Source organism: Schistocerca cancellata, chromosome 9 (assembly GCF_023864275.1).
Source record: "Schistocerca cancellata isolate TAMUIC-IGC-003103 chromosome 9, iqSchCanc2.1, whole genome shotgun sequence".
NCBI lineage: Eukaryota > Metazoa > Arthropoda > Insecta > Orthoptera > Acrididae > Schistocerca > Schistocerca cancellata.
Window position 1 is genome coordinate 367,394,516 of NC_064634.1, and position 17,161 is coordinate 367,411,676.

Sequence of the window (17,161 nt, forward strand, 5' to 3'; positions counted from 1 at the left end):
GACCAAAGCCTTGAGCTACCACTCCTGCATTTCATGTCAGTCATAGCGACGACGTGTCCCACAGTAGGATCAAATTGAACTCTTGCCAGGCGTTCTGCAAATTTCTTCCTGTCTCTTCTTTCCTTTTGATTCGAAAGCTAGAATTTTCTGCATCACGATTGGAATTATTTGGTAACTACTTTTGTTGTTAACCAGTAATGGACTCTTTTCTCTTGCTAAAACACAATATATATCTAAAAACTGGGCAAAGTAACGTTTAATATGTCAACAGACTGCCAGAATCTACAAAACTCTGTGTCTTACACTGCCATAAAGTTATAACACTAGTGGACACAGCTCTGACTCGACCACTGTATACTATGACTGACCCTGAAAATCAGAAAGAAACGTGAGACCCTCCTGCAGTCACTATGGCGCCGTAAGGAAGCACTTGAGTCGTTTGTAGGAATAGCTCTTTTTTGTTAAACTGCCACCCACAATACACGAACTTCGGCCCTCAACAGGCAGTGTACGGCACTAGCGTGTCAATAAACTAAAGTCTGCAGAGCAGAAACATGCTTCAAAGTTAACCTCTCCACTAACTAGCCCAATAATTAAATTTGAAGCTCAGTCGGAATGATTGCGGAAGAGATCACCTAATTAATTGCTAGGAGGAATTATAAGGTGCAATCAAATGAAAAGGCCCATTTCCACTTACGGAATTTATTATTGGATGGAGTTATATACAATGGCTGTTGAGATAATAGTTCCACCTTGGCAGGTGATGACGAAAGTTCTGGAAGAAGAGCTCCTTGGGTTGAATACGGATATTGTCTGTCACAGCTTGCTTCTCTTCTTCGTCCGATCCATAGTATTGGCCCTGGAGATGTATCTTAAATGGCCCAAAAATGTGGAAATCACAGGAACTCAAGTCAGGGCTATACGCTGTTGCAACATGAGGCCGGGCATCGTCGTGCAATAAGATGGTGCCCTTTGTGAGGTTATCGCGACGTTTATTTTTGATTGCTGGCCGAGGCCGATCGAGAACATCGCAGTATTTGTGGGCGTTTATTGTTTCTCCTTTGGGAAGGAACTCCATTAGCAGAGGCCCCTGCTCATCGAAGAATACAGTCACCATGAACTTAGCAGCTGATGTTGCGGACCGGGTTTTCTTTGGTTTCGGTGACCCAGCATGCTTCCACTGCATAGTCTCACGTTTGGAACCCGGTTGAAACAGTGGTCATATGGATTCATCTCCGGCAATGATACTGGAAAGAAAACCATCGCGCTCGTTCTGATATCGCGTCAAATGGTTCATTGATACTCCCATTCTGTTGTGTCGCTGTTCCTCGGAGATACATTTCGGGATCCCTTGAGCACAAAAATTCTGGTAACCGAGTCTATTGCGTACAGCTAACTTATTATTGTGTGTAAAGGAAACTTATGTTAAAGTGACACGTTCCACATCATTAAGAAATGTCCTATGTATATATGTATGTATGTGGCACCCACACTGCACTAATGGCACCCAAGGTGATTCATTTATTAGTTTGAATGCAAGTGTCAATAGCAGCAACTGTCTCATGAGAAATACGATTCATCACCTGCCCGGGTCGCGCATCATCCGTTAGTGTCTTCCTGACACCACGAAAACGCCGACACTACTTGCGCACCGTTTGGTCTTAAACAAACTTCGCACCGTAGCACACCCTGCATTCTTCCGTATATGTCGGCTGGACGGACAGCTTCCGCACAAAGAAAGCGTATCACACCCGCTGTTCATCCTTGGTAACATCCGTTACTCACAGCTCCATTGGAGGGTCACACGGCGCCACGTCTTACCTGTGGGAGAGAAAGGAACAGTGATAAGTAAGCAACCTCTATTAACGAGCTACACTACACCCATGCGCAACAAATATAACATTTATAATGGACTACACATAGATGGATAGGAACAGCATACAGGACTAATGCCTACCTCAACATGTTGTCTGGATATCTGCAACAGGACCTTTTCATTTGACTGAACCAAATAAGTTAACTGAACCCAATGAAACGTGAGGGAATTCCTCTGTATCTACTGTAGAAATGAAATTGAAAAGAAAATAAATAAAAAAAGAAGATAACACTTTGATGCAACATTAAATACAGCAATCAAATAATAAATCGCATAGCAGTGTAATATAATGCGGAATAGCAAAGAAGCCACCTTACACAACACAGTTACCTCACGTTACCCAAAAGTAGCCATTGTAAATAGAAGAAACAGTTTCACTCAGAGAAACGTATCAGTACACAATTACAGCATTCATAAAATAATTTAAACTAGATTCTCGGTACAATGCAGTGGTAACTTTACTTAAACAAAGAACTGTTAATTTAACTCTTTTTACCGTTCTTCGAACCGACAACGTAAACTTCGTTAAGAGACCCTTTTACGTCTAATTCCGTTTCCCATTCTCTGATGATTGGTCCATGACCTGTTTGAATTAAAAACGCTTCGAAGAGCTCTCCTATGAATCTTACCGTTGAATGTGTCTGTTTGAGACTTTTCCTGATGATTTGTGCTACTTTAGGGCTTAAAAACCCCAAATAATTTGTATTTTGGAGATACAGGTAAATTTTGCAGCTTAAATATGTTTGGACACACTATTGATACCGGTATGCCGTTTCCGCCTTTACCATGTAGTGTGGCTACACACACATTTGTGAACTTGAATACAAGGAACTGTTGTATTATCTTTAACCGCTTTTATGTCGTCTCTTTGCTTCTGTAGAGCTGTACCTTGGGAAGCAAAGAGAGGATGTTGGTTCGTGGCCGATATCGTCGTTTTGTAACACAAACTGCACGCAATTAATAACTAACAGCACTCCGTCTTCAGGCGAGAAGTGGCCCATCGGGACCATCCGACCGCCGTGTCATCCTCAGCTGAGGATGCGGATAGGACGGGCATGTTTTCAGCACACCGCTCTCCCGGTCGTTCTCATGGGTTTCTTTGATCGGAGCCACTACTATTCGATCGAGTAACTTCTCAATTGGCATCACGAGGCTGAGTGCACCCCGAAAAATGGCAACAGTGCATGCGGCTCGGATGGTCACCCATCCCAGTGCCGGCCACGCCCGACAGCGCTTAACTTCGGTGATCTGACGGGAACCGGTATATCCACTGCGGCAAGGCCGTTGACAATTAATAACTAGGTTTTTTATTAACAAACAAAGAGCTCTGTTACAAACTCTCCTCTGTATAGTCCAGGTAGCCTCAATGTTGTTGAAGTAGAAGTCCCCTGTGTTCGCTATAAAGTTACTGTGTGCTGCCTGTCTCTGAGATAGAGGCCACGTCGGCGGCTCCGTCTTGGTGACCTGCCGGATCTCACACAGCGTACAGACTCGAACTACACTACTGGCCATTAAAATTGCTACACCACGACGTGCCACAGACGCGAAATTTAACCGACAGGAAGAAGATGCTGTGATATGCAAATGATTAGCTTTTCAGAGCATTCACACAAGGTTGGCGCCGGTGGCGACATCTACAACATGCTGACATGAGGAAAGTTTCCAACCGATTTCTCATACACAAACAGCAGTTGACCGGCGTTACCTGGTGGAACGTTGTTGTGATGCCTCGTGTGAGGAGGAGAAATGCGTACCATCACGTTTCCGACTTTGATAAAGGTCGGATTGTAGCCTATCACCATTGCGGGTTATCGTATCGCGTTGGTCGAGATCCAATGACTGTTAGCGGAATGTGGAATCGATGGTTTCAGGAGGGTAATACGGAACGCCGTGCTGGATTCCAACGGCCTCGTATTACTAGTTGTCGAGATGACAAGCATCTTATCCGCATGGCTGTAAGGGATCTTGCAGCCACGTCTCGATCCCTAACAGATGGGGACGTTTGCAAGGCATAACCATCTGTACGAACAGTTCGACGACGTTTGCAGCAGCATGGACTATTAGCTCGGAGACGATGGCTGCGGTTACCCTTGACGCTGCATCACAGACAGGAGCGCCTGCGATGGTGTACTCAACGACGAAACTGGGCGCGCGAATGGCAAAACGTCATTTTTTCGGATGAATCCAGGTTCTGTACAGCATCATGATGGTCGCATCCGTGTTTGGCAACATCGCGGTGAACGCACATTGGAAGCGTGTATTCGTCATCGCCATACTGGCGTATCACCCGGCGTGATGGTATGGAGTGGCATTGGTTACATGTCTCGGTCACCTCTTGTTCGCATTGACAGCACTTTGAACAGTGGACAATACATTTCAGATGTGTTACGACCCGTGGCTCTACTCTTCATTCAATCCCTGCAAAACCCTACTTTTTAGCAGGATAAAGCACGATCGCATGCTGCAGTCTTGTACGGGCCTTTCTGGATACAGGAAATGTTGGACTGCTGCCCTGGCCAGCACATTCTCCAGATCTCTCACCAACTGAAAACGTCTGGTCAATGGTGGCCGAGCAACTGGCTCGTGACAATAAGCCAGTCACTACTCTTGATGAACTGTGGTATCGTGTTGAAGCTGCATGGGCAGCTGTACCTGTACACCCCATCCAAGTTCTGTTTGACTCAATGCCCAGGCGTATCAAGGTCCTTATTACGGCCAGAGGTGGTTGCTCTGGGTACTGATTTCTCAGGATCTATGGAACCAAATTGCGTGAAAATGTAATCACATGTCAGTTCTAGTATAATATATTTGTCCAATGAATACCCGTTTATCATCTGCATTTCTTCGTGGTGTAGCAATTTTAATGTCCAGTAGTGTAACTGACTAAACTGTCCCTCTGGTCCGCAGCGGTGATCGTAAGTACAGGTGGCTGAGAGGACGTTGGCGGCGGTTTCCATCGAGTCTTGTCGTTGGCCTTTATAGACACTCTCGTAACCTCTACGCCGCATAGTGTGCTGGCGGCAGCGTATGCGAGCACAGATAGAAAGCATTTTACGAGACAGTGACGGTTTCCAATGTCTCTCTGAATGTACTCTTACGGCCATCTGCTGGCTGTCGCTGTAACAATATTAGGTACACAGTGTGTGAGGCGAGAGATAATTGGTAGGTCCCGTTCCAGCCGTCAACTAGAACAGACGTGCAAACATTTTGCTTGGACAAAGAGCTCGACATGTGTATTGGAACTGCTCTTCAAGCTGTTCATAACGTCCAACCCAATACAAAAGTGTGCCCATGGTGTTTAAGCAAGGGAGGCCTGCTTGTAATTAATGGGCTGACTGCAGCTACTTCTCCACTGGAGCATTGCTAACAAAACGGCATTGTCTTCTGCAATTTCAGATAGAGCCTTGAACTATGCGATTTCACTAATTGGGATATAAAACTGCAGACGACGTTTAATTAAATATGCATTTAATCTTAGCACTTGGTATCTATTCACTAAAATCATTTACTCAATGATGTCTAATTAAAGATTCATTTTTGTAATTAAAAAGAATAATTAATTTAAATTCCCATAGTGCTCAGAGCCATTCGAACCAATAATTAATTTAATTAATTAGTTAGGTTACAGCGTCAGGCAGCAGATGGCAGTAAGAGTACAATCAGGGAGAGATTGGAAGCTGTCACGTGAGATGCTTTCTTTCCTCTCCTCAGGCTAACGACTGTGTAGCCACACTACATGGTAAAAGTGGAAACGGCATACCGGTATCAATAATGTGTTGAAAGATACTGAAGCTGTAAAATTTATCAGCATCTGCAAAATAGAAATTATATGGGATTTTTGGGGCCCAAAGGTAGCAAAAACTATCGAGTGAAACTCTGACACAGACACGTTCAAAAATAAAATTCACGGGAGAGCTCTTCAGAGCGTTTTACATTCAGACTGGCGTCAGATAGGGGGGACGGACTGATCCTCAGAGAATGGGAAGACGAGTTGGCAGGGAATGAGCCACAGAACAAAGTTCACGTTGTCGATTCGAAGACCGGTATAAGAGTAGACTGCCTTGCGTTCGCCGATGACCTGGCTATCCTGTCAAGAAAAACAGCTGTGAGACAGACAGACAGACACACTGAAGGAATAAACGGAAAAAGCTGGTCTCCTAATTTCTTCGGAGGTAAAGAAAGTACATAAGCAACAATCGAACAGTGCCTCATTACCTAACAATAGAGTGCGGGAAAACAGAAGTGGAGACTTTCAGATAACTTGGTGAAATAGTCCACATAAAGACGAGCGAAGACGACATCTACGACAAAAGGAGAGAGACGAAGGCAGCTGCTTTCAACAGAATGTATCTTCTACACAAGGCATAGGCAATTTCAATAAAAGCTGAACTTAGGCACTGTAACACAGTAATGAACACCGAGTATATGTACCCAAGTGAGTGCCTCAAAGTGACAGGGAAGGCTGTATGAGAGAAGCTGAGAAGCTTGAGCACAACATCCCTCCGGAAAAATAGTGAGTCCTAAGGTAACTAATGAACGATATAGACCTAGAGGAAGAAGTGTACGATGTAATGAACATCTGATGGAGCAGATTAAGGAAGGACTACTAAAGTTCTACGGAGATCTGTTCAGGAGGGATGCAACTCGACTAACGATGCAAATTTTTACTGTTCTCAACAACAGACCCAAAGTCTACGATACATAATTCCAGGACGTAAGGAAGGTCCTCGAGAACAATGAACTAAATCAAAAAGACATTAATCGATCAACATAATGATCACTGATCAACAACTTTGAGGGCTTGCTTAGTGAGCAGATGCAGAACAGCGGCTGGATAGAGGAGAGAAGGCAGTCAGAGAGAAATAGTGAAAGAATGAAAGACTTTCGAGCTGCAGAACATTTCCAGAAATGCCATATAGTCGCTTGACGTGATCGCTAATGGCCACAAACGAAAAGAATCTACATTATGTATGTGCGAGACAACTTTCGTAGTAATAACTAGACATGAATCAATTTCGGATGTTTTGCTTCATGAATGTAAGTGATTCACGATACCTATTCTGCATTTTGATCCACATCTACATCAAGAAAAATACATCGACTTAAAAAAGCAGATAAAAATTCGCTTGACACCTTCCGAAGAGAGAGTTTCCATTCTTTTCAGTCTGACAATGTAAGCGTAGACCATATCTAGTTTTTAAATTCAGAGAAACTGTATCGACGGCAACTGGAAGATATACACCAAATAAAATAATATAAATAAAATAATATTAGATGGTACTGATGTCCCATGGTACACAAAACAAGTCAGAACACAACTGCAGAAGCAACGTGAAAGGCATGCCAAATTTAAAAGCACGCAAAATACTCAGTATTGGTGAAGTTTCACAGAAGCTCGAAATTTAGGGCGAACTTTAATGCGAGATACTTTTAGCAGTTTCCGCTACAAAACTCTGTCTCGCAATCTGGCAGAAAAGCGAGAGAGATTCTGATCGTATGTAAAGGACACTAGCGGCAAGACGCAATCAATACCTCCACTGCGCGATAACAATGATGATGTCAATGATGACAGTGCCGCTAATACAGAGTTACTAAACACGGTTTTCCGACATTCCTTCGCAAAAGAAGCCGAAGTAAATATTTCAGAATTCCAACCAAGAACAAGTTAGAAGTACTTGTTCTCGGTGCTGTGAAGCAGCTTGAGACACTTAAAAAAAGGCAAGGCTTCCGGTCCAGATCGTATACCAGTCAGGTTCCTTTCAGAGTATGCTGATACAATAGCTCAATAGTTACGTCATACACAGGCGCTCGCTCATAGAAAGATCACTACACAAAGAAAGTTGCACATGTGAGACAAATAACCAAGAAAGGAAATATGAGTAATCTGCTGAATTGCTGACCCTGTGCAGTAGGATTGTGGAACATACACTGTGCTCAACCATCATGAATTACCTTGAAGAAAAAGATTTGTTGACAAATAGGCAAAACAGATGCAGCAAATATTGTCCTTGTTAAACACAAGTAGCTCTCTATCCTCACGAAATAACAGTGCTATCTATAGGGCAGGTCAAATTGATTCCATATTTTTAGATTTCCAGAAGGCTCTTGATACCGCTCCTCATAAGCAACCTGTAATTAAATTGCGTGCCTATAGACTGACGTCTCAGTCATGTGACTGAATTCGCGATTTCCTGTCAGACAGGATACAGTGTGCAATAAATAAAGGAAAGGCATCAAGTAAAACGGAAGTACTATCTGGTGTTCCACAAGGAAGTGTTACAGGCCCTCTGTTGCTCCTAATCTACATAAACGATTTGGGAGACAATCTCAGCAGCCTTCGTAGATTGTTTGCACATGATACTGTCATTCACGGTTATGTAAAGTCATCAGATGGTGGAAACAAATTGGAAAATGATTTAGACAAGATATCTGTATGGTTTCAAAAGTGTTAATTGACTCTAAATCATGAAAAAGGTGAAATCATCTACATGACCGCTAAAAAGAACTCGCTAAACTTCCGTTGGACAATGAATCACACAAATCTAAAAGCTGTGAATTCAGCTATGTGCTGAGGGATTAAAATTACGAGTAGTTTAAACTGTACCGATCACATAGATAATGTTGCGGGGAAAGCAAAAAAAGACTGCGATTTATTGGCAAAATACTCAGAAAATGTACCAAGTCTACTAAAGAGACTGCTTACACTTCGCTTGTCCGCCATGTTCTGGAGTATTGTTGTGCGGTGTGGGACCCGTATCAAATAGTATTGACGGAGAGCATCGATAAAGTTCAAAGAAGGGCAGCTAGTTTTGTATCATCGCGAAATAAGGGAGGGGGTGCTACGGGTATGATACACGAATTGGGATGCCAGTCATTAAAACAAAGGCGTTTTTCTCTGCAGCAGGATTTTCTCGTGAAATTTCAGCCACCGACTTTTCCTCAGAGCGTGAAAATTTTTTCTTGGCGCCCACATACATAGGCAGAAAGGGCATCATAATAAAATAAGAGAAATCAGAGCTCACACGGAAAGATTTAAGTGTTCGTTTCCCCAGCGCGCTGTTCCAGAGCGGAACGGTAAGGAAGTAGCTTAATGGTGGTCCTATGAACACACTGCCAGGCACTGAACTGTGAACTGCAGAGTAATCACGTACACGTAGACGTAAATGTATAAACCGAAAGGCAGCTTTCGGTACGTTGCGAAGGGCACTTTGTGTAGCGCTGTCTTTTGCCCCTTTCCTATCCCAGCCGCGAACGATTCGCGGGAAGAACGACTGACTGTAAGCCGCCGTGTGGGCTAAACTCTCTCTGATTTTATCTTCATGGTCTTTTCGCGATATGTACGTAGGAGGAAGCACTATTTGTTGACTCTTCTACGAACGTTCGCTCTAGGAACTTTAACAGTAAACCACACCGTAGTGCAGAACGCCTCTCTTACAGAGTCAGCCACTGCAATTGGCTGAGGATCTCCGTGACGATTTCGTGCTTGCTAAGCGAACCTGTAACGAAACGTGCTGCTCTTCTTAGGATATTCTCTGTTTCCTATAACTGGCCTGTCTAGTACGGGTCCCATAGTGATGAGAAGTATTTAAGTAACTGTCGAACGAGGATTCTGTAGGCTACGTCCTTAGTTGATGAAGTACATCATTGAGAACTCGTCCAGTGAGTCCTGGCCTGACATATGCATTTCCTGCGATTAGTTTTATGTGGTCCTTCGACTTTAAATGACTCTTCACGCCTGCCCCTAGATATTTTATGGATGTAACTGTTTCCAGTGATTGTTCTGCAATCATGTGATCAAACGGTAATGGGTCTTTCTATCTATGTATGCGGAATTTGAGGAATAGTTGCCATTCTCTGCAGCATCAGTCGATTCTCTGCCAGACTCCCTACATTTCGCTTCATTTTTTTGGCGTGGTGACGTCTCTATGTACAACAGCATCATCGGCAAAAGCCTCATGAAGCTTCTGATGTTGTCTGCTATGTCTTTTACATACACTCCTGGAAATTGAAATAAGAACACCGTGAATTCATTGTCCCAGGAAGGGGAAACTTTATTGACACATTCCTGGGGTCAGATACATCACATGATCACACTGACAGAACCACAGGCACATAGACGCAGGCAACAGAGCATGCACAATGTAGGCACTAGTACAGTGTATATCCACCTTTCGCAGCAATGCAGGCTGCTATTCTCCCATGGAGACGATCGTAGAGATGCTGGATGTAGTCCTGTGGAACGGCTTGCTGGCGCCTCAGTTGGACCAGCGTTCGTGCTGGACGTGCAGACCGCGTGAGACGACGCTTCATCCAGTCCCAAACATGCTCAATGGGGGACAGATCCGGAGATCTTGCTGGCCAGGGTAGTTGACTTACACCTTCTAGAACACGTTGGGTGGCACGGGATACATGCGGACGTGCATTGTCCTGTTGGAACAGCAAGTTCCCTTGCCGGTCTAGGAATGGTAGAACGATGGGTTCGATGACGATTTGGATGTACCGTGCACTATTCAGTGTCCCCTCGACGATCACCGGTGGTGTACGGCCAGTGTAGGAGATCGCTCCCCACACCATGATGCCGGGTGTTGGCCCTGTGTGCCTCGGTCGTATGCAGTCCTGATTGTGGCGCTCACCTGCACGGCGCCAAACACGCATACGACCATCATTGGCACCAAGGCAGAAGCGACTCTCATCGCTGAAGACGACACGTCTCCATTCGTCCCTCCATTCACGCCTGTCGCGACACCACTGGAGGCGGGCTGCACGATGTTGCGGCGTGAGCGGAAGACGGCCTAACGGTGTGCGGGACCGTAGCCCAGCTTCATGGAGACGGTTGCGAATGGTCCTCGCCGATACCCCAGGAGCAACAGTGTCCCTAATTTGCTGGGAAGTGGCGGTGCGGTCCCCTACGGCACTGCGTAGGATCCTACGGTCTTGGCGTGCATCCGTGCGTCGCTGCGGTCCGGTCCCTGGTCGACGGGCACGTGCACCTTCCGCCGACCACTGGTGACAACATCGATGTACTGTGGAGACCTCACGCCCCACGTGTTGAGCAATTCGGCGGTACGTCCACCCGGCCTCCCGCATGCCCACTATACGCCCTCGCTCAAAGTCCGTCAACTGCACATACGGTTCACGTCCACGCTGTCGCGGCATGCTACCAGTGTTAAAGACTGCGATGGAGCTCCGTATGCCACGGCAAACTGGCTGACACTGACGGCGGCGGTGCACAAATGCTGCGCAGCTAGCGCCATTCGACGGCCAACACCGCGGTTCCTGGTGTGTCCGCTGTGCCGTGCGTGTGATCATTGCTTGTACAGCCCTCTCGTAGTGTCCGGAGCAAGTATGGTGGGTCTGACACACCGGTGTCAATGTGTTCTTTTTTCCATTTACAGGAGTGTATATTGTGAAAAGTAATGAACCTGTAACGCTCTCTTGGGGTACGCCCGAAGTTACTTTCACGTTTGAAGACCTGTTATGTTTGCTAGAACCTCTTCAATTCAATTACACAGTTGGTCTCACTCGTAATTTTTTTTTCATTAGGCGGCAGTGCTGATCTGTATAGAATGCCTTCCGGAAGTCATGGAAAACGGCATCTAGCTGTGCCCCTGTGTGTACTGCCTCCTGTGTATCGTGGTCGAGCAAAGCAAGATGGATTTCACACGATCGTTGTTGTCGGATCGCCAGCTGGAGTGGCTGAGCGGTTCTAGGCGGTTGAGTCTGCGACCGAGCTACCACTACGGTCGCAGATTCGAATCCTGCCTCGGGCATGAATTTGTGTGGTGTCCTTAGGTTAGTCAGGATTAAGTAGTTCTACGTTCTAGGGGACTGATGACCTGAGCTGTTAAGTCTCATAGTGCTCAGAGCCATTTGAACCATTTTGCTGTCGGATCGCATGTTCATTCTTACAGAGCAGATTTTCGGTCTCCAGAAATGTCATAATACGCTAGGACAGAACATGTTACAAAATTATATTACAGACCAACGTCAGAGACCGAGGCCTATAGTCTCCAGACATGTCATAATACGCTAATACAGAACACGTTCCAAATTCTATTACAGACCAACGTCAGAGATAGAGGCCTATAGTTTTCTGCGTCTATTCGACGACCCTTACTGAAAACGGGAGTAATCCGTCCTTTTGTCCAGTCACAGGGAACACTTCCCTCCTCTAAAAGCCTACAGCTGCCAGAAGAAAGGCAAGTATTTACCACTTAGTATTATGCAGGTATCCCGTCAGCTGCAGTGAGCTTCCCTCTCTTGAGCTATTTCACTTGCTTTTCTATCCCGTGGTCAGGTGTTACACTATCGACCATTCCGATGTTAGTGCAAAGATTTAAAGAGGGTACGGCAGTGTGATCTTCCTCTGTGAATACAAGTGATATTATAAAACAGAACATTATTTGTATTAGAACCTATTCATAAAATTTTATTAGCGTGTATTCTGTCTTTGTTTTCTGACTTTATAATGTAGGAAATATGTTCTACTTCACACATGAAGTATACATTGCCAAAGACATGAGCGCAAGTCTACAACCGATAATGCAGGAATAGGTTTTTCTAATTTTATGGGACTCTATGGAGAGTTAAATGACCAGGTGACACAAACGCAGCTGGAATATACACCTGTACTCTGCCGTCAGCAACACGTAACGTGAAGTGACGGCTTGTGAACGGTGTCTGCCTCTCCCGCAGTCGGCGCCCACGACGCCACCGCCCAGCTTCCTGCCGACGCGGCACGGCTTCCGGCGGCCGTCCACGCACCCTGTCACCGGCTCCCCAGGCTACCTGCCGCCTCGGGGGCCGCCGCTGCCGCTCGCCGACCACGGAGGCGCAGACGTCGACTCCCGTCTCAGCTGGCTCAAGCGCAACCGCTCCTCCCTCTACAACAGGTACACCGCCTCTCTGCAGCGCCTACAGTACAGTGTGTGTTCCCTGTACGTCACAATGATTTATTCGTGTTTTGAATGGCTGACAGGCAACGGCTGCTACCTCACCTTCCTGGTATACCAATTTTGGACTATCACAAAAAGTAGAGGGTATTTCATTAGCTGCTAATTATGACGAAATCTACGTTGTTTTTGAGAACCTCTAACACGCTGGAGTAGCTGTGAATCAGCAATTTCTGTTAATCAATACAACGAAAAACCGGTCCAAAGTTGCAAATTTTACTTTTTTTAATCAGTCGACGACTGGTTTCGGGCCGAGACCTATTTTCAGATCATGGTAACATAGTAAAAAATCGTAGATGTGAAAACCATGTCAAATTGTGCAACGTACAGTTATTAAACATACAATAGCTGTCCATTGCACATTTTTGACATGGCCGCGCGGGATTAGTCGAGCGGTCTGGGGCGCTGCAGTCATGGAGTGTGCGGCTGGTCCCGGCCGAGGTTCGAGTCCTCCCTCGGGCATTGGTGTGTGTGTGTGTGTGTTTGTCCTTATGATAATTTAGGTTACGTAGTGTGTAAGCTTAGGGACTGATGACCTTAACAGTTACGTCCCATAAGATTTCACACACATTTGAAAATTTTGAACCTTTTTTTGACATGGTTTTCACATCTTCGGAAATACAATTTTCGACTATGTTACGATGATTTGAAAATGGGTCTCGGTCCGAAACTACTCATCGAGTGAAAAACAATAACATTTGCAACTTTGGACTGGGTTTTCGTCCGCAGCTCGTGGTCGTGCGGTAGCGTTCTCGCTTCCCACGCCAGGGTTCCCGGGTTCGATTCCCGGCGGGGTCAGGGATTTTCTCTGCCTCGTGATGACTGGGTCTTGTGTGATATCCTTAGGTTAGATAGGTGTAAGTAGTTTTAACTTCTAGGGGACTGATGACCATAGATGTTAAGTCCCATAGTCCTCAGAGCCATTTGAACCATTTTTGACTGGATTTTCGTTGTATTAAATTGTTTTTCTTTAGGCAGGATATAACCATATGACTATATTATAAAACTACACGGGTTTTCGAAAGGTTTGTCATTTACTTATCCATAAAAGCTTGTTATGTTCCTCTACAAACTTCTTCAGTGCTCGACGTTCCGATTTCTCTGTTGGAATCATCTTCAGGAACCCATTGGTGTCTCTGGATGGTTGAACATTGCCAAAATGCAATGTCACGTGCACTTACAGGAGGCTATTTTTTCGCGCTCTTTCGGAGAGTAGTTGCTGGTTAAAAATCTAGAAGTTGCTGTTGGTATGCCGTCGTCATTGCGTAAATAGTGAAAGCGGATACTGAAGGAGATGGGGAATCTCAGATATTGTTTTTTCATTATGAATAAATTTGCCCACTTGACATGTTCTTTATTTGGGTAAAATCGTACATCCGCAGCGAAGGTGGCGCGGACGAAAACTGTAGGGGTCCAGCTACGAAAAAGGACTGGCACCCCGAAACATCACTCCTAGTTGTCGAGCCATATGGTAGGCGACATTGAGGTTGTTATCCCACTACCGCTGTCTGGGACACCTTCAGATACGTCTTCGGCTTCGATTGTCATTGACTGGAGAAGAATTGCCGGCCGCGGTGACCGAGCAGTTCTAGGAGCTTCAGTTCAGAACCACGCAACTGATACGGTCGCAGGTTCAAATCCTGCCTCGGGCATGGATGTGTGTGATGTTCTTAGGTTAGTTAGGTTTAAGTAGTTCTAAGTTCTAGCGGGCTGATGACCTTAGATGTTTAGTTCCATAGCGCTCAGAGCCATTTGAACCATTTGGAGTAGAATTGTCTTCAGCGACTCTTCGAAATGAGCCCCGATGACCAGCGAAAGCGGGCAGAAGCCTTCAACCATCTCGAGAATTGACGGTCCAGTGCACCAATTGGACTGAACATGGAACGATATCCCTCAGGAGAACACCCAAAAATCTATCAAACAATGCCAAGCGAAATGACTGCTTGCATAAGGGCCAGAGGTGGTCCAACGCGTTATTGACTAGCTCAACTTGTGAAGGTCTTTCTCATGAGCTAATCGCCCATTTATTCTGAAGTAGTAATCATTTGTTTGCCTGTATTTGTTCATTACATCTACTGATTTCCCTCCCATTCGGATGAATCGTGGGGCGTTTCGATTTCCTTTTTGGCTCAGACTGTATATTAACAAATATGCCGATTATTTGAATATTTTTGAAATAATAAACAGTGTACTTACTTTTTTGCCATCTGTATAGTTTTCATTTGTTTGCCCCTTACACATATCCCACAGGCATGGAAATACTGCTGATTGGTAGCATTCGATGAGGGTGTTCGTGGTGACATAATTTCTGTATCTACATCTACGACAGCATATACTGATCGCACTCAGCTGGTTTTCTTGTCCTCTAACAAATCCGTCCCTCTGATAGGCAGGTGATTTTCCAGTTGCTGGTTTCCTGCTGCAGGTACCCTCCGCGGAGGCCGAAGCCCCACGTCATCTCCTCCGACTCTATCCGGCGCGGTGCCACTACGAGGCAGCCGCAGGCGCCGTCGCCGCCGACGCTGCCGACGCCTCCAGACGCCGCCACCCCCAGCCCGGACGGTCTGAGTGTCGGCGCCGCATCGGGCCCTCACCGGCGCGTCAACTACAGCTACCACCCCATCATAGACTACATCCGCCAGCAGCAACTCGCCGAGCAGCCGACGGCGGCGCTGCAGTCGCGCTCCGGCGAGGGCTGGACGCCCATCGAAGGAGGAGCCGCCGCGTAGGAACAACTGCTTTCGACGTCCAGTCAAGACATGCGGTTCTGTTCACGTGCCATTCTAGACAGCCAGGGGCCCTCCACCACGTAGCTGACGCTGCAGTGTCGGTATCCGGCGAATGATGCAGTTTGGAATATTCTTAAGAAAAGCCAAATCAAGGAGGTAACAAAGCGTTTTTGAACCTGGCTGAAAAGTGACTCTATATAATTATTGCTGTGCGGATACAAGAGGTAGTGAAAACAAAGACAATTGTTTTCTCCTCTGCTTAATCAAAATGGAGCCATTGCCGGTTTATAACCGTTTTATCAGACGGTGTTGACAGACACGTTCATATAGCGTTTTAGCGTTTCCTGTCTCTATGGTTAAACACTGTAGAACTGAGGCGCCTTACAGCAAGGAAAGACATGGGAATCTAACGTCTCATCTCACTTTATAATAATCAGTGTTTGTGGACGTTACTGAGATAGCGTTTTGGGAATTAAGAGAGAAAGGATGCACGTAGTAGGTAAACCCAAAACTCTCAGCGACTTTTTTCTTTTTACCATTTACGATAGCTGTTGATTTGCTCATGAATTATTCAGTGAAGAAGGAGACATCGTAGGGTTCTAGGTCGTTGGTGGTACCATTATTCTCACTGTATCTGTTTCTTCTAATATTAAGAACAGTATGGACTTTTTGCTCCGAAGTGGAGTGTGTAGTGTTTTGGAACACCCTGAAAGATTTAAACGGGGACTCTTAATCAGAGATACTATCTTTCATGGACAACGCTCTTACAGACTGCTTCACCTCTGGCCGTGCGTGTTTTCTATTTTTCAGTTCTAGATCTACATATATATTCCGGAAGCTTCTTTTTTGGTGAGTGGTGGAGGGTGATCTGTGCTTTGTGTACCACTGTTACTTCCTCCCACCTTTCCCCACTCCAGCGGCAAATGTTCTGCGCAGGGAGAACAATGGTTGGGAGGTCTAGTGTGAGTTTGAATATCTTAAATTTTTCCTGCGATATATATAGTAGGAGGAAGCAATTTATTGTTTGTCTTTCCTACAAACGTACGATCTTTGAATTTTAGCAGTATACCACCTGTGCTGCTCAACGCCTCTCTTGTAGTGCTGCCATTAAAGTTGGAGGAGCATCTCTGTAGCCCTTTCAGCCCCGGGATATCCCTTCTTTCAGAAGTGCTAGTCCAGCAAGGAATGCGGACGAAATTCTGTGAAATTTGGAAAATAGGAGGGAGATATTGGTGGGCAGGGTGTAAGGATAGGATCTGAGGTTGACTGGGATAACGCAGTCAGTAAGATCATTTCCTGCAGAAGGATATGGTTCTGGGTCCGAATTCCAGCCCGTTACATGTTTTTGGAGTGCCACAGAGTTTCTGTGGCAGTGGTTCGGACTTCCGTTATCCAAAGATAACAGTTGGAGCATTACATATTGTATCAGAGTTTAGTCTAGTTACCCCTCTTTATATCGTTAAGTGATGCATCTACAAGCGATTCGTGATCGCATTCCAGGTTGTGAACGATTGAAATGCTAAGCGATTGCGTCTGTACAGGTGCATTAAAAATAAATATAAAACAATGTTTGGCGGTTCATAGGCGAACAAAGAAATTGACAA

General features: G+C 45.5%; 1 protein-coding gene and 1 pseudogene across 1 annotated transcript in view; one reads left to right on the forward strand and one right to left on the reverse strand.

Annotated features, from left to right (window-relative positions):
- LOC126101421 (neurotrophin 1) overlaps nt 1-15,557 on the forward strand; it is a 125,277-nt gene extending 109,720 nt beyond the window's left edge. The window contains exons 9-10 of the mRNA XM_049912082.1: nt 12,572-12,768; nt 15,254-15,557. Coding sequence (XP_049768039.1) covers nt 12,572-12,768; nt 15,254-15,557 — 501 coding nt within the window. The remainder of the gene's footprint in view (nt 1-12,571; nt 12,769-15,253) is intronic.
- LOC126102352 (5S ribosomal RNA) lies at nt 3,049-3,165 on the reverse strand (annotated as a pseudogene).
- Nucleotides 15,558-17,161: the final 1,604 nt, after the last annotated feature.